Here is a 27,026-nt window from a genome sequence, read left to right as displayed (position 1 = left end):
GACAGTTGGTGACATGATCGGCGGCCTGCGGTACTTCCTTGAACGCGGGCTTCAGGCCATGCATAGATTCATTCATTCTTACAACGGACAACATGTGGTATGATCTCGTTCTCATCTCTTCCGGTCACTTCTTCTCCCAGTCGTCGCCAAACTCCCTGTTTCCCAGCGTCAGTTGTCAAGTCTTGTCGCGCAAGCCACCAACTCACCACTTGTAACAGTCGACACAGTCCGACTCGGCGTGTGCCCTTGGCACACCGCCATGCTTCTCCCAACCTCCTCCGTCGTCGTCGTCACCGTCGCTGCCATCGTCCTTGTCGTCGCCGCCCTTGGGACCCCGTCCCCATCCCCACCACTGGCCAAAGACCGAGCCCACGCCCCAGTCCCATCCCCCGTCGTCATCCCACGGGTCGTCCGCGGGATCCTTCGGGTCCTTGTCGGGATTCTTGGGCTGCTTCGGGTTCTTGGGGTCCTCGGGGTCCTGCGGCTCCTTGCCCACCGGCCATGGGTCGGCAAGGACGCGCGAAATGACCTCGGAGATGCGGTGGGTACGAATGTCCACGCTCCAGCCCTTGACGGTCACGGTGTCGTACAGGATCGTCTGGCCGGTGTGGCATTTGGACTCGAGGGCAAAGCCAGCAGCGTAGCACCCAGAGTACGTGCCTGTGCACGCGCCCATTGGGATAGGGTCGGCGGTGTGGTAGACGTGTACGATGCCAGACATGTCGGCAGGGACGGCGGGGGGCTGCGGGAGGTGCAGGCGGCGAGTGGGCAGTCGGTCGCCGGGAGCTTCAAAGCCGACGGCGGGGGCGCCAAAGGACTGCGCGATGAGGGCTGCGAGCGAACCACCCAGCTTTGATTGTCAGCCTTGGCTGTCGAGATGAGATAGCACAACTTACCGAGTGGCCAACGAGCCAAATGTTGGCGTCTGGGTACAGGTACGTGACGTTGTTGTAGAGGCTGGTGCCCACCGCGGCGTAGACACTCTCCTCGACGAGCGCAGTCTCGACACAAGATTGTCCACACTTGTATCCGCCAGCGTAGCAGTCGCAGACTGTCGACCAGGAAAAGTCGACGCGCGCACAGCAGCACGAGAACATGAGGTTGTCCTGTTTGTCAACTGCCATCCAGTCAGAACTTAGCTCACGTTAAACTTGTCATTCTTGGATGTCGGGCCTCCAGAGCCGAGCACACCGGCACTCGTGCCCTTGATGGCGATGACCACTGTCGAGTTGGTGTCGTCGGCAAACACGTGGCCACGCAGGCCGTCGGAATCAGGCTCCCAGCCGAATGGGATGCTGTTGTTGAACCCAGCGAGCGGGTACCACCCGTCACTGTCCGGTGTGACGTAGGCGTTGCTGGCCATCTTGGCAAGGGACAGCAGCGTCTGGCGGTCGGTGACGTCCGGCGCGTCGACCTCGACGTCCTCCCATCCGCCGGCGAATGCCTCTTGGTCGCTCCACGCCACCACCTCGTCGGGCTGGGGCATGCGCGGCGCGATCCATCCCGTGGCATTCGCGAGCCCGGTGGAGCGCAGCGCGCGCGCGGCGTGCGCCCAGCTCAGCATGTGTGGCGGGCGGGTCTGCGGCCTGCGCATCGTGATGACCTTGGTGCGCACCACTAGCGGCGCGTCTAGGTCCCAGCCTGCCATGCCTTCGAGGTCGTCAAAGCCGGCCTCGGCGGCGCTGCTCGCGCGAAACGCAGAGGGCCCAGCCGCGTCAGCGAAGAAGAGCGGGGCATCCTTGTCCAGGGCCTGCGAGTGGGCATGTCGAGCGGAGAAGGTGACCTCCTTGGACAAGGGGACAGCCGGCTCAGGCGCAGGCGTGTCCAGGTAGAGTTGTGGGAGTAGTAGAGGTGTAAGTTGGGCAAAGAGTGGGATACGCATTGTGGGTGGCGAAGAGTGGCAAGTGGAGAGATGCCAGCGCTTGGCAGATAACGACGCAGCGCAATCCAGGCACCACTCAGACTGGGGGGGAAGCGGGAGCAAATGCAACACCAACAACACTGTGGCGTGCCGTAACGAGTGGCAGTGGATGTGTTGTCGTTGTCGTTTACGCGATGGAGGCGTGCTCTGATGCAGAATGGATGCAAAGAGATTTGAGAAGAGTAGACATGCATGCATGATGCGGACGCGTGGTCCTGTCTTCCGCCAACACGTCATCAGAACCCAGGGTGATGGTGAAGCGAACGGCACTGTAACAGTCGGAGCTTCTGGCGAGAGCGCACACTCGTGAGTTTCGCCACTCGTTCTAGCCAGTGGCCACTGGCTCCAAAGGGAACAAGCTACTAGCGTTGCATATCGTTCTTCTTATAAAACTACTTCTTTACTCTGAATGCAATTATCCTCTCCGCCATGTACATTATTAAACTCGGTGAAAGGTCGGGAAGTTCAGGAGGGGTGAATAGGTCGCGCCTCACAGCTTGAGGTGAACGAGAGCGACGAGCCAACCGAGGCCGAGGCCGTTGAGGAGGCCCTGCACAAGGCCGGTGGCCGAGGAGGGGTGGAAAGCAGCGTCGGTGCTGAGGGAGACGCCAAGCTTGTTGAGGAGAATGACAAGAAGCTGGACCAGCTCGCCGTCGCTACCGGCATACTTGAGACTGTTGAAGAAGGGGCAGAGAGTGCTCTGGAGGTTGAGGGAAGTAGCGAGGCTGCCGACGAGAATGGTGAACTCGGTAAAGACGGGAACGCTAGATCCCTGAGCATGTTAGAATTGGTGTAGACAAGACAAGAGGGGGGCGAGGGAGGCGAGGGAGGCGAGGAGACGAGGCAAGGCCAGTGAAGGTGACAAAGCAGGGAAGAGACGATGTGGGGGACAGGTGAAGGAGGTGAGGGTGAGGGAAGACAAACCGAAGGTACTTACAACAACAAGGAGCTGGGTGGTGATGGGAATCGAGGCAAAGTAGCCGAGAAGAGCGTTGCTGAGCTCGATAAGGAGGGCATTGATAACGTTGCCGTCCACACCGCTCGAAAACAAGGCGGCTTCAGCGCTGCCGGAAACGATGACCTTAAGGGAGTAGGTGAGCTGGTTGAGTTGGCCAGCCACAGTGAGGAAAGAAGGTGACGAGGTGGGGTATCCCTCAATGACAGTGATGAGGTCCTTGATGAGGCCGGCAACATCGACGGCGGGAGGGGCGAGGGGAGCGCGCTTGAAAATGCCGCCGGGTCCCTCATCGTCCTTGTTGACGTCGAGAATGTGCTGGATAAGAGCAAGGATCTGCTGAACGACCGAGGCGCACTTGGTGGGGGGAAGGCTGCCGGTGAGAACGTTGTTCAAAGCAATGGCAAACACCGCGAGAGCCTCATCTGAGCAGGCCGAGGGGATGATGGTGTCAAGGTTGGTGGAGTCCGAAACAAGGCCGTTCGACAGGAGAAGGTTGCCGACAAGGGTGGTGAGATCGACGACCTTGTCGTTGGGAGCACCATAGTTGGCGAGGATGGGGCCGATAAGAACGATGGTGTTGAGGGCGGTGCCACTGGTGTAGCCGGTGAGGATGGGAAGATCACTGAGGTCGAAGCCGGGGCCTGTGAGGAGGGGGATGTGAAGGCCAAGGAGGTTGAGGGGCTGAGGAGCGGGGGAAGGTGCCGCGGCCACCAAGGTGGCAAGGAGGGAAAGGACGATGGTTGAGAACTTCATGGTGGAGAGAAGAAGGCTTGCTGTGAGGATGATAGCTATTGTGCGTAGAGGGAAAGAGGGTGGGGTGGATGGGTGTGTGGATGGGTGTGTGGATGGGTGTGTGGATGGATGGATGGGTGGGTGGGTGTGTTACGACGAAGAATAAAAGTAAAGAGTGTGTGAAAGAGAAAGACTGGGGATGCAAACAAGAGACCGGGCAGTCTTATATATGTACAGAGGGGGGGGGGGGGGGCTGCCTGGCTGGTATGGGGGAGAGGGAAGGCGCGGGGGGGGGGGGGGGGGGAGGAGCAGACGGGGGAAGGCAGACGGGGGAAGGCAGAGGGAAGGCAGAGGGAAGGCAGAGGGAAGGCGGATGGGTGGGAGGGAAGACAAACGGTCCAGTCAACCTTTGAGCGCCACAGTGTGTACTGTGTGTGTGCACACCGTTTGTCGACACACACACGGCTGTTTGCAACTCCTGAGGGCCTGAGACAGCGGCGATCCCATTCAGAGTGATCGAACTGACAGCCGTGTGGCCGCGTGTGGCCCATGGCCCATGGGGCATATGGGGGGTCAGCGCACACCGAATACTCATCACTTTAACACTTTGAGCACTCTGGTCAAGATCCGGCCGCCTTCTCTGGCCCAAACTGCTGATCGGCTGAGCTGTGAGGTGCTGAAACGAGTTCTCCATCTTACGGTAAATATACATCAATGCCACGCGCATATGTGCCTTGCGCGCGTGCGCCGTGCATGCCGTGAAACCTGTTACACGTGATAGTGCGCATCTCCAATTCCTCCAACGATCCCACAGCGACACAGCAGGCATCTTGTCGTGGCCCCGGTCGAGCAGAGGGTCAGCAGCCGGCCAGCCGGCTCGTGCAGTCGTGTAAGGCCCCTCGCCGCGCGCGTGAGCCTGGAAATCGGCTACAGATCCACCGATAGGTGTCCACAGCGTCGTAATGGTGAGAGGAAGACACAGGTGCACAGTGGGTGCCTCGGCGTGTCGCAGTGTATAGTGTGTTGCCCGCCGTGCGACCTGGCGGCTCATTGGCGCTGGGGCTGGACAAGACGTGTTGGCTCTGATGGTCGGGCCGTCTTTGAAGTCTTGACCGACTGCGGCTCGGGCATCGATTGCTGGCTGCGTGAGTACTCTGCTGCCATCAAACTAAAGGACAGGGACGTACACGACGGCCTGGAACATCACCACCAAAGATGGCCTGAAACTCTGTCGCGTCCTCCACCACGTCGGCTGCGCGGGCGACAATGACGCTCCCCATCTCGTCCATTGCACGCTGGTCGACTTTCGGCAGCGCGTCCCTTGTTGCCCATCAGCACAGAACGGTGGATCATCCCCAAAGTGAACCCACCTGTTGCCTCCTTTCACTGCCTCCATCCACTTGTGCACGACCGCGGCCGCTTTGCGAAACTCGGTGCGCTGACTGGCCGTCATGCCGCGGATGAAGAGCATTTTGGACGACGCTTGGGACGTCGTGGCGTCGGCATCGGATTCGGCAAGGGCAGGAAAGTAGCTCTGAGCCGTAGGCAGCACGCGTGCTGGGTCGGCAGTGGAGAGGGCGCGTGCAATGTGCTGGACGGTCAGCAGGAGCACAACGGAAAGGTGAATCGACAACTCACCGCCTTGCGGAGCTCGAGGGACAGGTGGAACAGCTCGGCCTCGTTGTTGTCCTCATCACGCGCACACCGGTGGATGACCTCGGTCTCGGATCGAGTGAGCCTGGCGTGTGGTGGACACTTGGCATTCGTCGCCTCGGCGACGGCGGCCTGCTCACGGACCGCACATGCGAGGAGGGTGATGTGTGCGACGAGCTGGAGCGCGGTCGGGAGGTGGGTGAGGAGCACTGTGGGTTCGAGGTGGAGACGGAGTGTATCGAGAATGTCTTGTGGGGTGGGTCCCCTTGACTGTGTTGCAGATGCCATGGCCGTGGTGGGAAGTGACGATGGGGTTGTTGTTGACAGTGTTGTGAGGCCTGTGTACTGTGTGCACCACCCGTTGGACGCGCCGCGCGCCGGTGGAGGTTGCGCGCGCGATTTCGGTGGCAAGATTACCCCGCTTTTTTGGCCGCGGCCAAGGTGTGTACGGTGTGCAGGTGCTCCTTGTCCAGATACAAAATGCATGCTATGAGATACGAACTGGCTACTCGTCCTTGACAACCTTGGAGAAGAGCTGCGAGGCAACCTGGTGGGTCAGTCAGAAACAAGCGAGACGTCGTACCCACCGCAGGGTTCATCTCGACACCGGCGGCCTGGAGCTGCGCCATGAGCTGTGTCGTGTTAGTGTTCCGCATTGACTGTCGTCTTGAGCACGGAGCAGAGGACAGGCTGAATACGACCAGTGTCCCCGGGTCGCATGCAACAGCCATGAGACTCACGTTCTTGCCAGCCTCGCGAATCTCGGGGTCCATGCCGAGCTTGAGGAGCTGAGGAGTCGTGGGAGGCTTGGTGGTGTCAATACCTGGGCAGTGTCAGCGGCATGTGACGGGGAAGGAGTATCGCGTGTTCAAAGCTCGCGGCTCGCCAGCTCGCCAGCTCTCGACAACGACCCAGCCTCCGCCACCAAAGGGCCACCGAAATGGCCAATGTCGGGGTCGGAACCTGGCACTGTCCACCGGTGTACCTCCAAGACACTGCCGACCAAAAGACTAACCCTTCGAAGTCATAAGCTCTCCAAGCTTCATGATAGCCTCGCGGGCACCGTCGTGGTTGGCAATCTTCTCGCGGAGAGCGTCAATCTCGGGGTCGGGCTTCGCCTCTGTCGACTCGGAGCGGGCAATGAGCGAGACGTGGAAGGCGCGGACAGGACGGGCAGCGACAAAGGTGCGCGCAATGGGGGCCACGCGGGCGGCACGGAGGACACGGAGAGAGGCAAAGGCGGACATGGCTGGGGGAGCTGGGGGGGATATGGAGGTGTTGTTAGATGAGTGAGTCTCATCTTTCTAGCTGTGGGGAGAGGGTCCACTTTTCCGGAGAGCATCGGCATGTCCGAATAATGTTTACGTAAGCCACTCTGTTCAGCCCATGACGACAGCGTGTGTGTGTGCGGTGCAAGCGCCAGATCAGAGATATGGTGTCCATGTTGTCGAGGCTTCTTGTCAACAGCACACACACACACTCTCTACCAGCTTGCCCCTGTCCACAACCGCAATGACAACCTATGGCGAGTGCAAGGTCACACTCGAGGATGGCACGCACTACGATCTCTCGTCCCTCGCGTCCGCTGCGAGCGACTACGACGCCGACTCGGGAGGTGGCGAAGACTTCAAGCTCAACGTCTGCCGCGGCGTCGTGAGCGAGCTCTGGAACGTCGACGACCCCGAAAAGGTGGGAGGATTTATCAAGCGGCCTGATGGCAGTGGCGACTTTTCTCTCGGGTAGGTAGATACATGGTGGTTGTCAACGCTTGCGACGGCGGCGACCGTATCGGCACCGCACCGCATTCACACTGACATGCGCAGTTCGGTCTCCAACAATCTCACACTTGCGCCTGGAACACGTGAGCCAATGCTCATTTACGAGCATGGCTCCAAGTGTCCCTCGAATGAGAACGAGTATGCCTCGACAGCTATCAGGGTGGGTTATAGCGGTCTTGTTCTCGAGCTAACCCATCCAGTTCGTCTGCAGCCCGTCCGACTTTGGTGCCGGCACCCCACGACTCCTTGCCGCTCTGCCTCCAGGCGACAGGGCGTGCCACTTCTTCTTTGAGTGGAAGACGCATGTCGCCTGCCCGGCCAACCCACGCGCAGAGCTCGAGAGTGGACATGTAGTCATCTTCTTCGTCTTGTGAGCATCACCGCCGTTATCGGCCCCCCTCCCCCGTTGCTGACAGCCACCAGCATTGCGATCGCCGTTCTGACCTGGTTCGGCGGCCACACCCTCTACAACAGGTTCTTCCTGGGCCGCCGGGGCCTCGAGCAGTTCCCCTTCCCCAGCTGCGAGTGCAGGAAGCCCAAGGTGCAGCTGCAGTCTACCCAGGAGGAACGTCCTCGCGCCTCGCGTTGGGCGTGGAAGCGCCGCTCCCAGCGTAGCGGATACAGCCACCTCCCGACAGAACACGACGAGGAGGAGGCGCTTGCGAGCCGGTTCTCGCTTGCCGACGACGACGACGACGACCACGACGATGCCCGTGCTCTCGGTGGCGAGGTGGATGCCTGGCGCGGACACGGACACGGTGGAGCGCGGTCGTCCGAGGAGAATGGCGAGAGCAGGGTGGGTGTCCACCAGGGTCTTGTGAACCTTTAGAGTGTGGTTGATATGTATCTTGGTAGATGGTGGAGTAGCGTGTGGGCACAGGTGGTGTATAGAGCCTGGCAGCCATCAGCGGGGAGCCGTGGGTGGCACAGTCGGTAGCAGAGCGCAAGCGCTGCCCATCGCCAAGGGCACCTGTGGGAATCCACATGCATAGGTGTAGGGCGACACATGAGTTAAGAGGTGCAAGCTGTGGGCCATGAGGTAGTGAGACTGCGATTTCTGTAACCCGCATGCTCTCGTCTCACTCATCCTCGTCGCCGCGTGCGGCGACGAGCACAGCCAGCAGGATCCAAGCCGTGTCCATGACCTTGCTGTCGCATTGGAGACTGGGGCCAGCAAGAAGGACAAGGCGGCGCGCAACCTTGACAGGGTTCTGCTGGTCAGCGTGCCGTACCTCGCACTGGCCACTTACGAGCTCCTCGCCTTCCTTGGTATCCTCGACAGCCAGCTCCCGCTCATCGAGCATCGAGACGCTGCGGTCGTCGTCCATGGCGTGGTATCGTGGGCACCTTGGATCTGGCAGCGGTAGCCCGTCGCACCGAGAATGGCAAGGGCAAACATGACAAAGTCTTCGGTATCGTCTGATCTTCTTCATCTCTTGCAAGCATGTATCTCTTCTGGGTGTTCATCAATGGCACGTATATCAAGTCGCCTCCGTTTGTTCAGTCTGGTGATTGAGTGTAGCTCAGTAGTCGACCACAAGGACACGACTGCGAGCCACCCGAGCCGTGGCACTCATGTGCTCAATCAGTCGTTAGTTATGGTCTTGCCCGCTCCCTCTTGCCTCTATGCAAAACATCCCTTCCTGCCTCCGGCCACCGGCCGTTCCAGTGCGCTCTTATCAGGAGTCAGGCTGGGCGCGGATGCTGTAGCTGGCCCAGGTTTGCGGCAAAAGGAGATCAGGATGTGAGTAGGGGGTATACGACTCGAAGGAGTTGCGATGATCACAAGACCTCACAGGCTGAGGGGAACCACAACCAACAGTGCGTACCATACCCTCTGTCCACAGGTTTATTGCACTCGCTGGACGCGCTGAGCACACGAGTATGGGTGTATTGTAAACAGGAAAGACCCTCTTAAACGACCCAACCTTGTTGTTGTGGCGGTCCCCACCGCCCACAGGCAGCCCGCGGCCTCGTCGTCCACCCGGGCATTCGGCATTATCCTCGGTGTGGCATCTCATACGCAGACCGTTCCATTGGACCCGGGCCCATGCTACCACCAAGCCATTGCTCAACGGTGTCCACCTTGCTCGACCTCCACAAAGCCATGCTCCGCAACCTCAGGCCTCTGCTCGCCAAGGCGCCCGCTGGGCGGCCGCTCCGCCCCCTCGCCGCCAGGTCGCTTGCCAGCCAGGCCGACCAGCCCATCCCCGTCCGCGCTCGCACCATTGAGGAGTGAGTAGTCACTGCGATCCTCCCGACGTCCGAACCCCGGTTGGACCGAGCAACGCAGGCGGACACACGCACGCATGCAACGCGCACATGCAAACGCCGACATGGAGACATAGGGTGCTGACAGTTGTTCCCAGGCTGCACAGCCTCCCCGCAGAGGAGATCCTTGCCGAGGTCGACGGCCGCAAGAACGCATCCATGCGTCACTTCACCGGTACGTCAGCCAAGCAAGCAAGCTACACCAGTTAGTTGCTGACCCGTTCACCCCTACAGTCAACTTTGGTCCCCAGCACCCTGCCGCGCACGGTGTGCTCCGTCTTATCCTCGAGCTGAACGGAGAGGAGATTCTCCGTGCCGACCCCCACATCGGTCTCCTCCACCGTGGTACCGAGAAGCTCATCGAGTACAAGAACTACACCCAGGCCCTGCCTTACTTTGACCGTCTCGACTACGTCTCCATGAGTGCGTCAACGAGGGGCTGCCGCTACTGCCGCTACTGCTGTACAAGGTGCTGACATTCTTCGCAGTGACCAACGAGCTTTCGTACACCCTCGCTGTTGAGAAGCTGCTCAACATTGAGGTTCCCGACCGTGCCAAGTGGATCCGTACGCTCATGGGCGAGATTACGCGTATCCTCAACCACCTGATGGCCGTGCTCACCCACGCCATGGACGTCGGTGCGCTCACCCCATTCCTGTGGGGTTTCGAGGAGCGTGAAAAGCTCATGGAGTTTTACGAGCGTGTCTCGGGTGCGCGCATGCACGCGGCGTACGTGCGTCCCGGTGGTGTCGCGTTTGACCTGCCCCACGGCCTGCTCGACGACATTTTCAAGTGGGCGACCCAGTTCTCCACGCGCGTCGACGAGATTGAGGAGGTCATCACCGGAAACCGTATCTGGAAGAACCGTACCGTCGGCGTCGGCAAGGTGACTGCCCAGCAGGCGCTCGACTATTCGTTTACGGGTGTCATGCTCCGTGGCTCGGGTATCCCCTGGGACATCCGCAAGGTCGCGCCGTACGACGCGTACGACCAGGTCGAGTTTGACGTGCCCGTGGGCAAGAACGGCGACTGCTACGACCGCTACCTCTGCCGCGTGCAAGAGTTCCGCGAGTCGCTGCGCATCATTGACCAGTGTCTCAACAAGATGCCCACGGGAGCGTACAAGGTCGACGACCACAAGATTGTGCCCCCGCCCCGCGCGTCCATGAAGGAGTCGATGGAGGCCCTCATCCACCACTTCAAGCTCTTCTCCGAGGGCTACTCGGTGCCCCCCGGAGAGACCTACACCGCCATCGAGGCCCCCAAGGGCGAGATGGGCGTCTACCTCGTGTCGGACGGCACCAACCGTCCGTACAAGTGCAAGATCCGTGCCCCCGGTTTCGCCCACTTGGCCGGTGCCGACTTTATGATGCGCAACGCCTTCCTCCCCGACGCCGTCGCCATCATCGGTACCATGGACCTTGTGTTCGGCGAGGTTGACAGGTAGACAGACGACACACACGGGACAGAGACTTTAACGCTGGTGTAAGGACAGATAGAGAGCAATGCACTAGTATCGCAGGAAGGGGAGAGTGCAGAGCCCGTGTTGCGCGCGTTGCAAAGTGGCGCCGCCAACCGCCCGAGACTGACCCAGTTGTTCATGTGTGGTTATGCATGATGACTCCTCCGACTCCTCTATGAATACATTAAACGGCTACCCAGCAGCCATTCCAGCCTCGCCTCGCCTATGCACAATCCGCGCCACGTGCGTGTGCGCATGTGTTCTCTCTAAGTGGGGTGGGTTTCTCGGCGGCCCTTCATTATCACTGATATGGTTTGTCAGCTACAAGCTTCTCTTCGCCCAGCTGGGAATGCGTATACGCACAGGACGCACCAACTCGTCACGAGTGACCTGGTCGGCAGAGGCGCCATCGTCAGTCGCGAGGCCGAGGTATCCGGCGGTGAACACGCGCATGATGCGGTTCCATCTCCGGAGGGTCGGGAGGTCGAGCGCCGACGCGTCGTCCTGTGAGGGAATCAGTGTCAGCTGGGCGGCTCCCGCGAATAAAAGGCGATCTCAGCTTTGCTCCTTACCTTGAAATTATGCCACACGTGGGGGAACGGGTTGGGAATGACGTGCAGGACGGGCACGCCGCGGTGGAGGAACGGCCGGTGGTCGTCGTCAATCATGCCTGCCCAGCCGCGGAACTCGCGGAACCACTGGGCGTCGGTCGTGTCCACGAGCCCCGCGGCGCGGAGGCGGCGGTCTGCCGATCGCATCTCCTCAAACAGCCAGTCCGTCTCGCGGTAGTAGCTCTGGATCTTGGGGTTGGGCGCGCCCAGCAGGTCGAGGAGGACGAGCACGTCGATTGTGTCCAGGACGTTGGGCGTCGGCGACATGCGCCGGCGCGCCAGCGCGTGGTGGTCCGGCAGGTACGTGTCCTCCCACAGCTCGGCGAGGTAGCGCGAGCCATACACCGAGTCGGTGTCTGTCCACTCGTGAAACGCCTCTTCGCCGTCAAAGAAGACGAGCTGGAGCGTCGTCTCGGCCGCCTCGACCTCGTCCAGGTGCGCGGTCAGGATGGGCGTTCCGGCGTCCATGCGCGCCTTGCGCGCTTGCAACAAGGGGGTGAGCGCCTCGGCAACGTCCATGAGCGTTGCGCACGGGGCTGCAGAGTCGGTTGCGCCGATAAACTGAAAGACCAGAGTCAGTGGAATGTGGGTTTGGGTGAAGCGGCTGTCGGTCAAGTCCGCCGCAGCCGCCGCTGCCGTAGCGTAAAGCGATGCCACTCACGTCGCCTTGCTCAAACCACTTGGAGTCAAAGTGCGCCGAAAGGACAATCTTGCGCGGGGCGTCCGGGTCAAACGTGTACACCAGGTTGGTGAAGGGGAGCTCGCCTTGGGGCGTCTCCATACGCGTCGCGTACTGTGGGTGTTAGCTGGGAGGACACATGCTGCCCGCGGTTCAGCTCACCTTGTCCTCGTGCCATCCGAGCTTGGTGAACACAGACGAGATGTACTTTTGCACGGCGACGCTAGAGGGGACATGTCAGTATGCCGCGCAAGAAGGCCGATGCGAGAGGTGTGGCCAGCGAGATGTGGCCAACGAGGGGAACGCACTTGCCGTCGGTACCAGCTTCGTCGGTCGTGTCAGCTTGGCCGGTATTGTCAACAATCCAGCTGCAACTCACAGACACGGGGGACGAGCAGCTTGGCCAAATGCCCACTGTCGACACTGTCCCACTCTGGCGGGTCCAGCGCTGCAATCGCGTTGACCTGGTCGTCGGAAAGCGCGCGGAAGTCGCGCCGCTCGCGCTGGCCATGTGCCTCCACCACGCCCGCCTCGGCCACAAGTACCCAGACGAGCAGTGTCAGCGGTGCAAGCGCCAGCACACGCATGAGGATGCTGGGCAAAGAGCCGTGGCTCCGATGTGAAGAGCGCATCGGGTCGACGGCTGGGGGGAGAGCGATGTTGTTGATTGAGGCAGATGGGGAACGAGATGTGGGATGGCTGTTGCTCGCGCGTACCGTACACTCGTCACCGTGTGCGCCAAAGTGAGCGAGTGGGCGCGCCGGTGGCCCGTGGGCGACAGGCAGCGGGCGGAGGCAATTCCGCATCGAGCCCGCCGCTGGCCGCTGGCCGCTGGTCGTCCCGACATGCCAAGATTCAGACGACCTTACCGGGGGTCTTCCCGTAACAGAACAGTACAAAGCTGCTAGAGAGTAGCAGCATGGGCAGCTGCGGCAGTGGCTTTGAGACGATGCATTTTCTACTGGAGCCAAAACAGCGGCCCCGACACTGCGACGGCCGTCCTACGCCGCAAGAGTCCTACACTGTCCATCTACTCGTCGCCGGAAGCCTCAAGGTACTTTCCGCGGATGTCCTTCCACTGCTTCTGCGGAGACGTTAGCGTGTTTATTGGAGAGGCCAGGAGGCGGCAGGGAGGACACAGTGGCACAGCGCTCCGACGGACGGGTCCTTCTGTCACAACTGGCCCCCCAGCCTGTTCTTCTGGATCCCGCCGACACTCACGCCCTTGTTGTGCTCATCCCACCACGACGAGGTGATGACGTCGAAGCCAATCGAGAAGCCGAAGGCGCCGAGGAAGATGGTGGGCACGTAAATCGAGTTACGGCGGAAGAAGATGTTGTAGATCTGTTGGAGGGGGAGGAGTGTAATGGAGGGCAAGACGTAGATTCAACGTTCAACCGTCCGTGGCACGCGGTTTGCAAGTGGTCGGCGGGCAGGACAACAGGCCAAGGCGGTTGATGCGCCATGGCAAAGCGCGGGTCACGAGCATCCATACGCCAGAGAGAGGGACCATGCACCGAGAGTCGACAGGTTGACAACATGTCAATGTTCGCGCGGTTGGCGAGAGATGTGTGTGTCGGGAAAGTTCGGGGGAGAGTTGTATGTTGAGAGGAAGATGCAGTGTGAGCTGTTGCACAAGAGGACGCTGCCCGACACTGCAGCGGTTGCTTGCGTGCGCAGGCGATGTAAGTACTTACGGCCGACATTGTTTTTGGGAGTGAGCGGGGTGTTGGATGAGAACGACGAGGCAGTTGAGCGCATGAGTGAGCAGCGAGCGAGCGGCGGCGGCCTCTGCCTGCACCCAGCAGCGAGAGCAGCCAGGAGCCAGGCCATCCGTGTCCAGGGCCAATGAACTGGAGGGCGACTGGAAGGATGCGGATGACCCAGAATGCCACAACTGACGATAACGCCGAATTGCCGGGGCGGTGGGTGGAGGGTGGCTCGTCCCCGCGCGCGCCTGCCTGACGTCCCCCTGGTGTCTGAGCGGCGGCGGCGCGTCGCTGGCTGGCGGCCTGGCGGGGAGGTGTGTGATGGGTGTGTGGTTGTGTCCCTGTGGCGAGCGAGCCGTGTGGCCGTGTGGCCGTGTGGTGGCCGGCCTGGGTGCAGCTGGGTGGGCGCGCGGCGCACAGCGGCGGGGCTCTCTGCCTGGCTGGCGGGCGGCACACACCCACCCACCACCACCCACCACCACCACCACCACACCTCCTGCAACACAACCTCTCCATATCTACACCCCCATCCCACCCTCCTCCTTCTTCTCCCTCCACCCCTCTATCCATCCTCACACACACCCCGTCTCGCCCATCACCACCACAGCACTCCGCCAACACACATACCCCCTCTCTTCTCTCCCAACACTCCCCCCACCCGTCAGTCGCGCCGGGCCCTCCCAACCAGCTCCACGCGCTCCAAGCAACGCCGTCACCGCTTCCCAGTGGTCCAGGACACATCTTGGTCTCAGACATCATCCCACACCCCACCCACACCACACCTGGACACACTCTCTCTACACCCCGTGTCCTGCTAGACATTTATAGAGACCAGCGTCAACACCCGTCTGCGGCCTGTCACGGAACCCACGTCAACGCACACACTCTCCCCTCCCCTCCCCCCCAGCCTCCCGTTGTGACGGAGCCCCCCATTCCGTCCCAGCGCTCCCGCTTCCCTCCCACCGACCAGCACACCGTCGCCGACTGCCATCGCGCGCGCACCACATAGCGCCGCTGACACCGACGACAGTGACTAGACCGAGCCCAACATGAAAGGGCTGAAGAAGGCAGTGGTGAGTCTTCCATAAAGTGCTCAGCGGCCAAGACGCGCCGACGTGTCGAATTGGGCAACGAGGAGGAGACGGAGGAGACACAGAGAGACAGCATCCCTCCTTCCCGGCCCCGCCATCACACGCGCACACACACATACACACACACACCATGTCCCCACGCATGCTCCCTCCCTCCTTACCATCCACTAACACTCTTACAGCTGTCTAGGACAAAGGCCAGCTCGGACGGTAAATCCAAGCCATCCGGCTCCAAGCAAGGCAACTCGCCATCGCCGGGACCCTCGTCCCCTGCGTCTCCCGCAAACACCAACTCCGCTCCCCACCCTGACTCTGCGACAGCCGCCAACACGGCGTCGTCGTCTCTCGCCTCTGCCATGGGCGCGCCGCTGACCCCGCGACGCTCACCCGTCTCGGACAAGACATCGCCTGCACCCCCACTTGTTATTATCTCGGGCGCTCCACAGCAGTCCAACACCGAGATGCCTGCCGACCCCATCCCGCACTCGCCTCACACGCGCGGCTTTGGCTCCCCCGACCGCGCCCTTGGCCCAGACGGATCCCCCACTCCCCCAAAGGCCAACAACCCCCTCAACCGCCTCCGTGGACCAAAGGACACAATCCCCATCGTCGGCAAGACGCCCCGCAAGCAACGCTCGTCGCGTTTCTATGTCACCGAGCGCGTTGACATTGAAAAGCTCCCCAACTTTAACGAGGTCCGCCCAGAGGAGCGCAACGACCTGTTCATCCAAAAGCTCCAGCAGTGCCACGTCGTGTTTGACTTCAACGACGCCAGCTCAGAGCTCCATGGCAAGCAGGTCAAGGCGCAGACCCTCCACGAGATGCTCGAGTACATTACACAGCAGCGCAACGTCATCACCGAGTCCATCTACCCCGAGGTGGTTGGCATGGTAAGTGCACAGACCCTCCTCGCCTTGTTCCTTTTCAACATGCTGATAACACACCCTTTTTTTTCTTCTTTCCAGTTTGCTGCCAACCTGTTCCGCAGCATCCCCCCGCAGGTCAACCCCACTGGGGACGCGTTTGACCCCGAAGAGGACGAACCCGTGCTCGAGCTGGCGTGGCCCCACCTCCAGATTGTGTACGAGTTCTTCCTGCGGTTTGTCGAGAGCCCCGACTTTAACATCAACGTCGGCAAGAAGTTTATCGACCAGACGTTTGTGTTGCAGCTGCTGGAGCTCTTTGACTCGGAGGACCCCCGTGAACGCGACTTTTTGAAGACGACCCTTCACCGCATCTACGGCAAGTTCCTCAACCTGCGTGCGTTCATTCGTCGGTCCATCAACCACGTCTTCTTCCAGTTTGTCTACGAGACGGAGAGGCACAATGGTATTGCCGAGCTGCTGGAGATTCTCGGCTCGATCATCAACGGTTTCGCCCTCCCGCTCAAGGAGGAGCACAAGATCTTCCTCACCCGTGTTCTCCTGCCCCTCCATAAGGCCAAGTCTCTGGCCCTTTACCACCCCCAGCTGGCGTACTGCGTTGTCCAGTTCCTCGAAAAGGACCCGGCCCTCACAGAGGAGGTCATTCTCGGCCTGCTGCGCTACTGGCCAAAGGTCAACTCGCCCAAGGAGGTCATGTACCTCAACGAGGTCGAGGAGATACTCGACGTCATCGAGGGCAGCGAGTTTGCCAAGATTATGGTGCCCCTGTTCTCGCAGCTTTCGCGCTGCATCAACAGCCAGCACTTCCAGGTCGCCGAGCGTGCCCTCTACTACTGGAACAACGAGTACATTGTCAACCTCATGGGCGAGCACATTGGCACCATTTTGCCCATTGTCTTCCCGGCCCTGTACCAAAACTCGAAGCAGCACTGGAACCGAACGATCCACGGCATGGTCTACAATGCCCTCAAGCTCTTCATGGAGATCAACCCGGACCTGTTCGACGAGGTGCAGCACAGCTACAAGCGTCAGCGCAAGGAGGAGTACGAGCGCTCGTGCCAGCGCTACGAGGAATGGCTGGCCCTGCGCGAGCAGGCGCTTACCAACTACAAGGCGAGCGGTTCGACCCAGCCCCTGCCTGCCTTGCTTCGCGAATCGCCTCCCCCTAGGCCCGAGCCCTTTGAGGACGACGGCGATGGCTCGGTGGACCTGACCCAGAACGGCTTCGACCCCAGCGAAAGCTTTACGCTGGACAGATCGATTGCCGAAGAGGTCGTCCCCGTCGCCGACCCCGGCATCGAGGTGCGGACCGTAAGTGCTGCTTCGATCGCCGTCGCTTGACCTTGCGCGTAGGCAAACATGGTGCTGACACACGTCAGCCTGGGAGCCCCGTGATGACAGCGACGGCTCAGCCTGGGAGCCCGGGCCCAACACCGCCACACATGAGGCGGAAATCGGTCCTCCCTATCGATCCCCAAGTGATGCGTGATCTGGAGGTGAGTTGACAACTGCATGAACCAACTGACATGTGCCAGGCGCATCGGAGTCTTGAAAACCAGGCTGCTGCCCCCGCAGAGCAGGCCTAAACGTTTCCCGTCTTCCTCTTTCTGGCATTTTTCAATCTCTTTCCTTCTCTGTGTACCTACCATATCAGCCTCGGCCGTGCCGAGATTGGGTCTCACTGCGTGACGCGTGCGCTCCTCCCCCGGCGGCGGCGTCGTCGTCTAGCCTCAAAACACCCTCATGTCCCCCGCGAATACGAATCACCTAAACATTGATACCCCCCCTCCCCCAAATCCTCCTCCTTTTCGTCACCGAAACCTCACCACCCGCGTCCTCCTCCCCTCGCCGCCGACATTATTTGTGGCCGCCCCACCCCCCCGACATTTGCGAGCGCGAATCGAGCAGCTCTTTGTCCTCTGTCTCCCCCCCTCCCTTGGAAAACCCGTGGGGGAGGGGACCGTGTGTGTGTGCTTTGTGACCTCTCCCCCTTTTGGCATGGGCTTTTTTCTATATATCAGGACTTGGGGGCACCCGGCTGAGATGTACACTATGCATGCCGCGTGTTCCGGTTGTTTCTAGGAGAGAAAGGAAGCACTCCCCAGAACAAACAACAAACGAGCTCTAAGTTTATGCCTTGCGGGCCTGCTGGGCCTGCTTGAGCGCGCCGGCAATCTGGGCCATGACCTGCGGACGGTCACGGAGGTAGTTTGTGCGCGCGCGGCGGAGGTCGCGGATACCGCCCTGGCGGCCCTCTGCGCGGCGCACGACCTTGATCTCCTTGATCATGGGCGAGAGGACCTTGAAGTTCATCTCCACGCCCGTCTTTTGCACAATGTTGCGCAGGGTGAAGGCCGTGTCGACGCCGCGCCGGCGGACGCGCATGAGCACGCCGGAAAAGGGGGACACGCCCGTCTTGGCCGTGTTGGTGTACGAGAGGACCGAGACGACCGAGCCCGTCCTCAGGCGCTGCTTGCTCCTGCGCGAGAAGAGGGTCTTGAGGAGTCCCGCCGGGTCCATCTGTTCGCGCAGCGCCGCGTTCTGCTGCTCGACGACGCTGAAGCCGTTCTTGGGCGACAGGAGGTTGGCCGGGATGGGCGTCGGCGCGGTCGAGGCGGGGAAGACGGCGCGCGACGAGAACGGGTAGGCTGTAGGAAAAGGAAAGGGAGTGTCAGTACAGTACAGTGCTAGGGGCAGTTATGTGTGGCCTTCGGGAGGACAACCATGTGGACACGGCCGTGGTTCACACATCCGAAAAGTGTCCTCCCGAGAGCTCGGAGACGCACGAGTCGACGACGCCGGGGCGCTGGTGGCGAACCCGCGCGAGGGGCCTGCGCGGAAGACGTCGGTGATGCGGGCGATCGAGCGCATGGTGTGCGGTGTGGGTTGGGTGTGGTCGTGACTTGTCCGCGGTTGGCAGCAGCAGCAAAGAAGTCGACGAGCGCAGGACAAGGAAAGACCAGAGTGATACGCCTTGGGTGCAGGGGAAAGAGATGTCCATCATTACACACGTCATTTGTGTTGAACCGGCTCGCTTGCTTTCACCGCCCGCCTGCGGCCGCCTGGCTTCGCGCGGCTGCGGCGGAACCGCAGCGTCCGGCGGGTCGTGTCGTATTTGACGACATCCGAGTGGCCACCGTAGACACAGGCGGCTGGCTGGCTGGGCGCGGGAATTGTGTGTGCGCGCGCTCAACTCGAAACCACAACTCATCTCTCGCCCATCCTACACATCACACCCCACACCAACACCTCTTGCACCCCTTTTACCCACACCCTGCGGCCCATGATCTAGTACAATGCGCGACGGCGACGACATAGTGAGCCTTTCGCACAGCTTTTGCGGGTGGCGAAAAACAGAGAGCACAAGGCAAACACGGCCGCCGTGTTGCGCACGAGGTGACTGCCCCCTGCTGCAGTGACATTGTTGCGCACCACCTGTTCCATCCCTCTGTCCCCCGCTGGACACATACCTCACAGACACGCTGACAACCACCCCAGGCCGCCAAGAAGGCTGCACTCTCAAAGGCACTGTCGGCCGCATACCTCGAGCACCAGATTGCCGACCTCGAGTCCAAGGTCCAGTCCATCGGCGTGAACGGTGGCAACAATGCCGCTGCTGCCAGGCGCTCGTTCGAGGACAGGCCTGTTGAAAAGGACAAGCACAAGGACAAGCGCGGAGACCGCTACGACTACTACCATGACGACGACGACGACGACGAGAAGCACCACGCGGACGGACGTGAATGGCGTCAAGGTCCCAGCGACGACAATGGCCGAGGCCACAGCCGAGGCAAACACGACCACGGCGACAGGCCCGACAAGGGGTTTGGCCGTGGCCACCACCACAAGCACCACGGGCACCACCACAGCAAGCACGGCCGCATCGACGACTCGTCGGCGTCCTCGGACTCGGACTCGGAGGGCGAGTGGGAGTGGCGCGTGGCCGTGGTGGACGTGAGCGCGCTCATGTGGGCACCACACAGTGTCCGCCGCCTCGTTCACAGGGGCTACGAAGTCATTGTCCCCCTCGACGCTATCCGTACCCTCGACATGCTCAAGAAGGGGAACAGCCCCGTCGCGCAGGCGGCACGCGCTGCTGCGCGCTTTGCAGAGCACGCATCGCGGCACTGGCGCCCCGTGTCGGCCGACCCCAGCATCGCCGTCCAGGCTGGGACAGACTACAAGAAGGGCCGCGGGCTGCGTCTGCAGCGCGACGACGAGGCCTCGGCTCCTCCCGCGGCGGCCGGAGGCGACCCGCCCCCCAAGTGGGTCGCATCAGTGCTGGGCTGTGCTGCATTCTTCACCGCCATCAGCCGGGCCGAGGAGGCCGCCCAGGGGTTGGGCGACGAGCCCCGCCCCGCAGTCCTGATCGCCCACCCACCTCTTTCTGCAGAGGTCGGCCCCCCACCCGTCGACGAACGCCCCGACGCGCCGCCGGCCCAGGCTCAGCACTATGCCGAACGTGCCGAGGGCTACACGCTCAGCCTCGAGGCAGGCCGCTTTGAGCTTGGTCTCGAGGTACTCCGCGATGAGGAGGAGGCCGACTTTGACACCGCAGGCGCGACTCGCGGACGTGGGCGTGGAGGTCGCGGAGGACGAGGACGCCACGGCGGCGGTCACGGACAAGGAGGAGGTGGCCATGGCCATGGTCGCGGTGGTCGCGGCCGCGGCCGTAACGCCGAGCCCGAGCCTGAACCTGTCAAGATCCTCCTCCGTCGCCCCGAGCCTGAGGCTGGCAACGAGGTCCCGCCCTCGCCTACGTTCGCCGTCAACCCGACCATGACTGCCAAGTCCGAGCTCCGCAACGAGCGTGCAGAGTACCGCGAGCTCCGTGCTGAACAGCGCGAGCAGCGCGCTGAACAGCGTGCCGAACACCACGCTCAGCGTGCCGAGCTGCGCGCCGAGCAGCGTGAACAGCGTGCTGAGCGCGGGGAGCGTGGAGAACGTGGACGCGGAGCTGGTGGTGGCGGCGGACGCGGTCGTGGAGGCCGTGGTCGTGGTCGTGGATCTACTCAAGAGCGCGACCGTGGCGGTGCGTTTACACTTCTTCAGCGCCCCGGTCCACCTCTCGCCCACCATGTCCGCAACATTGACCAAGCTGCTCCTGCTCCTCCAAGCGGCGGCGGTCGTAGCCCCGCTGCGCCCGAGTTCTTCCCGCGTGGCCCGCCGCCTCCCAGTCTTGGGCACTGGGCCGACGGACCGCACCACGGCCACCACGGCCGCGCCGAGCCTGACATGCCGCCTCACTGGCGTCGTGCTTATGCGAGCGCGGACGCGGACCCCGTCGAACCGCGCGTGGTCCTCCTCCAGCGCCCGCGTTAACCCTGCCAACCGCTTAAAGTACGACCTTTGCAAACAAACCTCCCCCGCGAAACTCTTCGCTCTTGCGCGTGTGTGCGTGAGTCGAGTGGAGAAGCGTGGGCAAGAACAAGCTCGCAAAAGCAAACACTCCACCCACCAAAAGAACCCACACGTTCTACCGTCAATGCCGAGCCAAGTGCAGGTTTTGCGCAGAGGACAATGTGACGAGCGGCGAGCGTGTCCCGGGATAACGGTGGTGCAAGGTGGTGCTAGGTGGTGCTAGGTGGTGGTGGTGCTCCTCCATCGTCCACAATTCGCCGGCCTTACACCCTCCCTCGCCCTCCCCCCCGCCCTCTTACCCTCCTCTCCCCGCCCAGCCCACTGCCCTACGACGCCCACGTAGCGCCAGACATGACCGACACTCCGACGCAGAGGGAAAACGCAACGCTTCCGTGCCTTCTTCTTTTCTTTGTACACCCATTTCGCAAGCCGTTGCCGCGGCCAAACCTTGCGTGCGGGGCCTGTCCGTACTGTCTGTGCACCAACTGACCCACTATGCAAACATCCTGTCCCCCCGAGAGAGATACCGTGAATGTCTGGCGTGTAGAGTGTGGACGAACTGGGCGCGGGCGCGGGCGCGGGTTGCGCGTGCCCCGCTGCTCAGCGAACAGACGTGCCTCGAGTGTGCGGCGGTACCCGCCTCGCCTTGTTGTGACCAGAAGAACCATGAGTGGTGATCCATGCAAAAGTTACAAAGTAGTGTATGCCATTATGCCTGCTGCTTGTGGTGCGCTGCGCGCCTCGTCGTCGTCGTCGTCGTCGCTGTCTTTTGTGTTTTACTTGCGCCACGTAGTGGTCAAGGCGGGTGCCTCCTCGGTAGGGGACACGGTGCCGGCGGCCTTTGTATGTCAGTTTCAAGGGGAGGAGGGAAGGAGAGGAGGGAAGGGAAGGGGGGAAGGCAAGTGGGCAACGGGGGAAGGCAAAGACGGAGAGGGATGCGGTCGGAGGTTGGTTGGAGGGGCGGCGGAGAGCAAAGACCACTCACCTGCTCAGCCTCAAACTCCTTCAGCCTCTGGCTCTTGACAATGAGGTTCTGGGTGATGACGACGGTGCCGTAGACCTGGGAAACGCGTGAGCTCCGCGCACAGTATGGATGGGGCAGGTCGGGGTCATGGGATGGGGAGACGCAGGCGGTCGACGACGGCGTTCGACGAGGTGGGAACGTGCCGAGTACACGTCAAGCCAACACCAGAGGACTCGTTAACGGAGTGCTAGGACTGTGTTCTGTGTATCTGGGCTACGCGCCGTGAAGGGCCAATGGAGCCCTCAGAAGCACACACCGCCAAGCGCAATCGTACAGGCGACGTCCCCAACCCAAGCTCTGAACTGAACCCGCGCGGATGACCAGATGGGACAACTGCTGGGCCCACCCCCCGAGCAACACTCACGCCGAAGCCGATGCAGCCGAACACCATAGTACGGTGGATGAGGTTGCCGACAGAAAAGGACATTGTTGTTGATTGCGAAGCGGCGGGAAGGTGTGTGTGGTGGTGGCGACAATAATGTTGCCGGGGATCGCAGATCGCCCAAATATCCACATTGTCGGACAACTTCGCTCACACCACGTGGTTGTGGCACATGAGAACGCGGCAATGCCTTTTGGGCATCAGCTCTAGAGTTAGTTAGTCCCTGTATCGTTGCGGCCTGTTGGTTTGATTCAGGACAATTGCATCTCTACAGCGCCTACGGCATAAAATAAAATATGATGGCGCAGGTAATGCAATATGCAGTCTATGCTCGAACAACACTAGAGGCCACACTTTCTTGAAAGATATCGCCCCGCAGCCGCGCCCGGCACGGTCGGCCGGGGGTGGTTTTTTTTTTGGTGGCGCGTGCCGCCCTCCTTCTTCGTCTCTCTCTCTCTCTCTACCCCTCCTGCGCGTGGCCCACGATATATGGAGGTCTCGCAGGCTGATAACACAGCGTAAGAGGGGGGCCGACACACGCGGCCAGTGCGCACGCGCCCGCGCACCCACCGCCAGCCTCTCCTTCCTTCTCCCTCCTGTTGTGCGCCTCACGCTTAGGCGGCACCCTTGGTGGAGGTCTTGGAGAGGAGCTGGGCCTTGACGATCTGGGCCTGCGAACGCTTCTGGAGCGAGCGCTTGTAGTCGACAATGGTGACGTCGTCCTTGGTGAGGTTGATGACCTTCTTGTCCTTGACCTCCCAGAGGTCGTCGGCGACCTGCGAAATAAGACGGAAGTCGTGCGAGACGATGACGACACCACCCTCGAACTGCTTGATGGCAGAGGCGAGCGAGTCGATAGACTCCATGTCCAGGTGGTTGGTAGGCTCATCGAAGAGGATAATGTGGGGGTGCTCAAGCGCAATCTCGGCGAAGCAGACACGGTTACGGAGACCGTCCGAGAGCTGGCCAATGGGGTTGGTCTGGTGGGCACCGGTAAGACCGAAGCGGCCAATCTGCTGGCGCCAGAACTGGATCTCCTTGTCGGGGAACTTGTCACGGAAGCGGGTCTGGAGGTGCTCAATGGGCGACTTGTCGTAAGGGAGCTGGTCGGCCGAGTGCTGCGAGTACTTGGCGAGCTTGAGCTGACCGTGACGGTTGACCGAACCCTCGACGGGGTTGAGGCCACCGGTGATGAGGTTCAGGAGGGTCGACTTTCCGGTACCGTTGTCACCGACAATGGCAATACGCGAGTCCATGTCGATACCGAACGAGAGGTCCTGGTAGAGGAAGTCCTTCTTGACACCCGAGTACGAGAAGGCAACGTCCGAGAACGCGATAATGGGGGGAGGGAGCTTCTTGACGTCCTCAAAGTTGAACGACAGGGGCTTGCCAGACTCGACCTTCTCGATGAGACCAGCGGCCTCCATCTTGTCGATGATCTTCTGCTTGGACTTGGCCTGCTTGACCAAGTTGGCGTAGGTACCGGCCGAAGCAATAAACTTCTTAATGTGCGCAATCTCCTCCTGCTGCTTCTGGTAGGCCTTCATCTGGTTGACCTCGTTCTCAGCCTTGGTGCGGACGTAGGTGGTGTAGTTACCACCGTAGTAGGTGAGCTTCTTCTTGGGGGTAAGGTCGATGATGTTGGTGCAGACAGTGTCCATAAAGTCGGCCGAGTGCGAGGTGAGGATGAGGATGTGGTTGTAGGTGGCAAGGTAAGCCTCGAGCCAGACGACGGCTCCCAGGTCCAAGTGCGAGGTGGGCTCGTCGAGAATGAGGAGGTGGGGCTTGACGAACAGGGCACGGGCAAGCGAGACACGCATACGCCAACCACCAGACATGTCCTTGGTGGGCTTGTTCATCATGGTCTGGGTGAAACCGAGACCCGACAGAATGGCACCGGCCTTGGCCTCAAAGGTGGCGGGGTCCATCTCCTCAATCTCCTCGTAGATCATCTCAAGAGCGACCTCGTCGACGTCGTCGGCGACGGCCATCTCCTCGGCCAAACGCTCGAGACGCGCGACCTTCTCCTTGGCGGCGTTGACAATGTAGTCGAGAGCGTTCACGTCCGAAGGCTCAGCGGCACCACGGACAAGGTAAATCTGCCATAAGCGTCAGTGGCGGCCACAACTTTCGGATCCGGGCTCAAGCAATGTCTACTCACGTCAATGTGCTCGGGAATCTCAATGTCGCGGTCACCGAGCGACTGGAAGAAGGTCGACTAAACACGAGGGTCAGTTGATTTGAAAAATAGCGTAACGCCACCCCCATCACTGGCAGCCAGTCACATACCTTTCCGGAGCCGTTCTCGCCGAGGACACCGTAACTGTGGAACGCATCAGCACACTGCCTCGCATGTCTGGACAAAGGGCCCAACTCACCGGTTTCCGTAGTTGAGCGAGATCTCGGCACCCTCAATGAGGAGACGACCGTGGAACGAGAGAGTGTACTGCTCAATCTTGATGTCACGACCCTTGGGGTCCGAGGTGAGCACACCAGACTATCCGGGGTCAGCGCTTTGTCCTTGTCATTCCTCGTTCTCAGATGTCCAAATTTGCCACCCGCGCCAAAACGACAGCCACAACTCGGTCGCTCACCGCGACCGTTACACCAATAGCTGTCCAGTAGCGACCCTAGGTCTTCGTCGCCACCAAAACCTTCGGCAGGCCCGGGACATTTCAATTGCTCCACTTTCTCGCCCGAATGTTCGAGAAATCGTCCTTCTTTCGACCGATAGCTTTGAATATACTCACGGCGGAACGGTCGGTGGCGACGGCGAGCTTGCGCATAGCGGCCTGGGCATCCTGGACGTCCACAAACGAGCCGTTGGCAGAAATGCTGGGGGTTCCGGCCGACGAGGCCGCGGGCGTTCCGCTCTTGGAAGCCTTGGCGAGCTTGGCGTCGAGTCTCTTCTGCTTGCTGGCAGAGATTTTAGTGGCCATGTTGATGTGTGTGGTGGGGGGGAGGAGAGGGAGGAGGGGGTGGTGGTTTAAGCACCGTGTAGATGAGTGAGTGTCTACTTTCTTGATTGAGCAGACCGAGCCACCGTGTAGGTAAGAAAACCGAAACGGCGCTCGCGGGAACGGAAGCATAAAACCTGATGTCCCTGAGGCCTGAGGTTCTCAAGGGGAAGTGGCTAATGCCCATGACATCACTAATAGCTGGCCGAATCAAATCATTAACAAATATCATTAGGCGCCACGTGGCGCAGCACGTGGCGATTAGACATGTGACGTGTAGAATCACGTGACCCCCTGGTCTCCTGGTGTGGCGATATGTGGCGGTGAGTGCCATATGGCGAAGGAGTCAGTGCAGTAGCATACTCTTCCAGGATGCTCGCTGTGTAGCTGTGTGAGTCGCCGTTGCTCGGCATTACAGCAGTCTACGTGGTCCCGGTTTTGGTTGTGAAGTCGTGGCGGGGAGGAAGAGGAGTGGGATGACAGCGGAAGGGCATCTAGTGAGGCTCTAACCTCCTGTACTGGAGGGCGCACGCACGCGAGAGGTGGTCTCGTAGGCGCAGGTCGCTGACTTGAATCCCGACACGGTGAGTGGCGACCCTTTCACTTGATGATCACAAGCTGACCGGGCAGCAAACAGACTACCAGCAAGAGTTGGACGACGTCGCGGCCCTCGAGGACTTCAACGTTCACGCCGAGACTAAGCTTAACGCCATGCTGGCCGCTGCTGGCATGCCCCCCCTGGGACGGCCATGTCCCCTCCCCCGCCGAATACTGGCAGTACGTCGCCAAATATGGCGTGCACCCCCCCAATGCTGGCGACAACGCCGCCGCCGCCGCCGCCAGCAGCGACGACAGCGATGACGACGGCAACGACGACAACAGCAACGGCAGCATCGCGCTTCCCACGCTGTCCGAAGACGAGAATGTCCGCCTGGTCGGCTGCTTTCAGATCAAGGAGAACCCCAAGGTCTCCGGCGAGTTCGCCGCTTTTGTCGTCACGCTGGTCCAGCTCCTCAAGTGCCCCGTAGTTACCGTGCTGCAGAGCAACGATGGCCTCTACATGTTCGCCACCTTCGAGCTCGCCGAGGAACTGTGAAACGAGGAGTATGGTTCTTTTGTACGTGGCCTGTGCAGGTTGGGGCGTATACTGATCGTCGCAGGACCCCCTGGCCTTTGCCCGCGCCCTCGCCCGCGTCGCCGGCGACAAGCTCCGTTGCGACGAGCACGGCCTGTTCGTGCCGGAATACCTCCTCTTCCCTGCCGTCCTTGTTGCGCAGGAGGAGCAGGAGTAGAAGGTGCCACGAGGGAACATTAGATGTGTCCATATGAGCTGCTGAGGATGACCCCATTTCAGTGCATGGGTAATGTGTGTTCCGGTGTTCCGGAGTCTGGGTTGCGGAACGAGATGTGACTCCATGGGCCGTGTGCTGTGCAGTGTCCCACCTGATGCTCTTTACTAACCGCATGCTGTCGCGATCAGCTTGAAATCAGTGACACGGAGCATGGGACGCTCCGTTCGGGCAAGCTCGTGGGTTCAAATCGTTATTGCATTG

At 61.0% G+C, this 27,026-nt stretch overlaps 15 protein-coding genes across 15 annotated transcripts; 5 read left to right on the top strand and 10 right to left on the bottom strand.

Annotated features, from left to right (window-relative positions):
- Positions 1–124: 124 nt before the first annotated feature.
- ATG15 (putative lipase atg15) lies at positions 125–1,882 on the bottom strand (the record flags this gene model as incomplete). The annotated part of the gene is made up of 4 exons (XM_028621301.1): positions 125–155; positions 207–850; positions 897–1,022; positions 1,145–1,882. The coding sequence occupies 4 exons, from the start codon at positions 1,880–1,882 to the stop codon at positions 125–127; spliced, it is 1,539 nt and encodes a 512-aa protein (XP_028477753.1).
- Positions 1,883–2,411: 529 nt separating this feature from the next.
- On the bottom strand, positions 2,412–3,632 carry EHS24_005819 (uncharacterized protein; the record flags this gene model as incomplete). The annotated part of the gene is made up of 2 exons (XM_028621300.1): positions 2,412–2,693; positions 2,859–3,632. The coding sequence occupies 2 exons, from the start codon at positions 3,630–3,632 to the stop codon at positions 2,412–2,414; spliced, it is 1,056 nt and encodes a 351-aa protein (XP_028477752.1).
- Positions 3,633–4,658: 1,026 nt separating this feature from the next.
- Positions 4,659–5,552, bottom strand: EHS24_005818 (uncharacterized protein; the record flags this gene model as incomplete). The annotated part of the gene is made up of 4 exons (XM_028621299.1): positions 4,659–4,748; positions 4,799–4,931; positions 4,982–5,202; positions 5,250–5,552. 4 exons carry the CDS (start codon positions 5,550–5,552, stop codon positions 4,659–4,661), a joined length of 747 nt encoding a protein of 248 aa, XP_028477751.1.
- Positions 5,553–5,769: 217 nt separating this feature from the next.
- Positions 5,770–6,511, bottom strand: EHS24_005817 (uncharacterized protein; the record flags this gene model as incomplete). Its single annotated transcript, XM_028621298.1, has 4 exons — positions 5,770–5,811; positions 5,852–5,896; positions 6,005–6,087; positions 6,280–6,511. 4 exons carry the CDS (start codon positions 6,509–6,511, stop codon positions 5,770–5,772), a joined length of 402 nt encoding a protein of 133 aa, XP_028477750.1.
- Positions 6,512–6,776: 265 nt separating this feature from the next.
- EHS24_005816 (uncharacterized protein) lies at positions 6,777–7,871 on the top strand (the record flags this gene model as incomplete). The annotated part of the gene is made up of 4 exons (XM_028621297.1): positions 6,777–7,003; positions 7,088–7,202; positions 7,243–7,412; positions 7,466–7,871. The coding sequence occupies 4 exons, from the start codon at positions 6,777–6,779 to the stop codon at positions 7,869–7,871; spliced, it is 918 nt and encodes a 305-aa protein (XP_028477749.1).
- Positions 7,872–8,121: 250 nt separating this feature from the next.
- EHS24_005815 (uncharacterized protein) lies at positions 8,122–8,370 on the bottom strand (the record flags this gene model as incomplete). Its single annotated transcript, XM_028621296.1, has 2 exons — positions 8,122–8,253; positions 8,293–8,370. The coding sequence occupies 2 exons, from the start codon at positions 8,368–8,370 to the stop codon at positions 8,122–8,124; spliced, it is 210 nt and encodes a 69-aa protein (XP_028477748.1).
- A 779-nt stretch (positions 8,371–9,149) lies between these two features.
- NUO49 (NADH:ubiquinone oxidoreductase 49kD subunit) lies at positions 9,150–10,760 on the top strand (the record flags this gene model as incomplete). The annotated part of the gene is made up of 4 exons (XM_028621295.1): positions 9,150–9,277; positions 9,412–9,488; positions 9,548–9,736; positions 9,802–10,760. 4 exons carry the CDS (start codon positions 9,150–9,152, stop codon positions 10,758–10,760), a joined length of 1,353 nt encoding a protein of 450 aa, XP_028477747.1.
- A 316-nt stretch (positions 10,761–11,076) lies between these two features.
- EHS24_005813 (uncharacterized protein) lies at positions 11,077–12,652 on the bottom strand (the record flags this gene model as incomplete). Its single annotated transcript, XM_028621294.1, has 7 exons — positions 11,077–11,079; positions 11,148–11,279; positions 11,348–11,947; positions 12,048–12,179; positions 12,228–12,288; positions 12,374–12,389; positions 12,445–12,652. 7 exons carry the CDS (start codon positions 12,650–12,652, stop codon positions 11,077–11,079), a joined length of 1,152 nt encoding a protein of 383 aa, XP_028477746.1.
- A 443-nt stretch (positions 12,653–13,095) lies between these two features.
- On the bottom strand, positions 13,096–13,771 carry EHS24_005812 (uncharacterized protein; the record flags this gene model as incomplete). The annotated part of the gene is made up of 3 exons (XM_028621293.1): positions 13,096–13,149; positions 13,287–13,409; positions 13,763–13,771. The coding sequence occupies 3 exons, from the start codon at positions 13,769–13,771 to the stop codon at positions 13,096–13,098; spliced, it is 186 nt and encodes a 61-aa protein (XP_028477745.1).
- A 1,052-nt stretch (positions 13,772–14,823) lies between these two features.
- On the top strand, positions 14,824–17,335 carry EHS24_005811 (uncharacterized protein; the record flags this gene model as incomplete). Its single annotated transcript, XM_028621292.1, has 5 exons — positions 14,824–14,847; positions 15,048–15,755; positions 15,831–17,060; positions 17,129–17,245; positions 17,285–17,335. 5 exons carry the CDS (start codon positions 14,824–14,826, stop codon positions 17,333–17,335), a joined length of 2,130 nt encoding a protein of 709 aa, XP_028477744.1.
- Positions 17,336–17,879: 544 nt separating this feature from the next.
- Positions 17,880–18,620, bottom strand: EHS24_005810 (uncharacterized protein; the record flags this gene model as incomplete). The annotated part of the gene is made up of 2 exons (XM_028621291.1): positions 17,880–18,397; positions 18,536–18,620. 2 exons carry the CDS (start codon positions 18,618–18,620, stop codon positions 17,880–17,882), a joined length of 603 nt encoding a protein of 200 aa, XP_028477743.1.
- Positions 18,621–19,045: 425 nt separating this feature from the next.
- Positions 19,046–21,071, top strand: EHS24_005809 (uncharacterized protein; the record flags this gene model as incomplete). The annotated part of the gene is made up of 2 exons (XM_028621290.1): positions 19,046–19,066; positions 19,248–21,071. The coding sequence occupies 2 exons, from the start codon at positions 19,046–19,048 to the stop codon at positions 21,069–21,071; spliced, it is 1,845 nt and encodes a 614-aa protein (XP_028477742.1).
- Positions 21,072–21,886: 815 nt separating this feature from the next.
- Positions 21,887–22,561, bottom strand: EHS24_005808 (uncharacterized protein; the record flags this gene model as incomplete). The annotated part of the gene is made up of 3 exons (XM_028621289.1): positions 21,887–21,949; positions 22,096–22,170; positions 22,499–22,561. The coding sequence occupies 3 exons, from the start codon at positions 22,559–22,561 to the stop codon at positions 21,887–21,889; spliced, it is 201 nt and encodes a 66-aa protein (XP_028477741.1).
- A 569-nt stretch (positions 22,562–23,130) lies between these two features.
- On the bottom strand, positions 23,131–25,455 carry EHS24_005807 (uncharacterized protein; the record flags this gene model as incomplete). The annotated part of the gene is made up of 5 exons (XM_028621288.1): positions 23,131–24,615; positions 24,678–24,734; positions 24,806–24,839; positions 24,895–25,013; positions 25,267–25,455. 5 exons carry the CDS (start codon positions 25,453–25,455, stop codon positions 23,131–23,133), a joined length of 1,884 nt encoding a protein of 627 aa, XP_028477740.1.
- Positions 25,456–25,517: 62 nt separating this feature from the next.
- Positions 25,518–26,765, top strand: EHS24_005806 (uncharacterized protein; the record flags this gene model as incomplete). Its single annotated transcript, XM_028621287.1, has 4 exons — positions 25,518–25,521; positions 26,111–26,157; positions 26,252–26,497; positions 26,634–26,765. 4 exons carry the CDS (start codon positions 25,518–25,520, stop codon positions 26,763–26,765), a joined length of 429 nt encoding a protein of 142 aa, XP_028477739.1.
- Between the last annotated feature and the right edge of the window lie 261 nt (positions 26,766–27,026).

Source organism: Apiotrichum porosum (assembly GCF_003942205.1).
Source record: "Apiotrichum porosum strain DSM 27194 chromosome Unknown scaffold_3, whole genome shotgun sequence".
Taxonomy (NCBI): Eukaryota; Fungi; Basidiomycota; class Tremellomycetes; order Trichosporonales; family Trichosporonaceae; genus Apiotrichum; species Apiotrichum porosum.
Note: the sequence above shows the minus strand (reverse complement) of the source record. Positions and strands in the feature narration are given on the sequence as shown.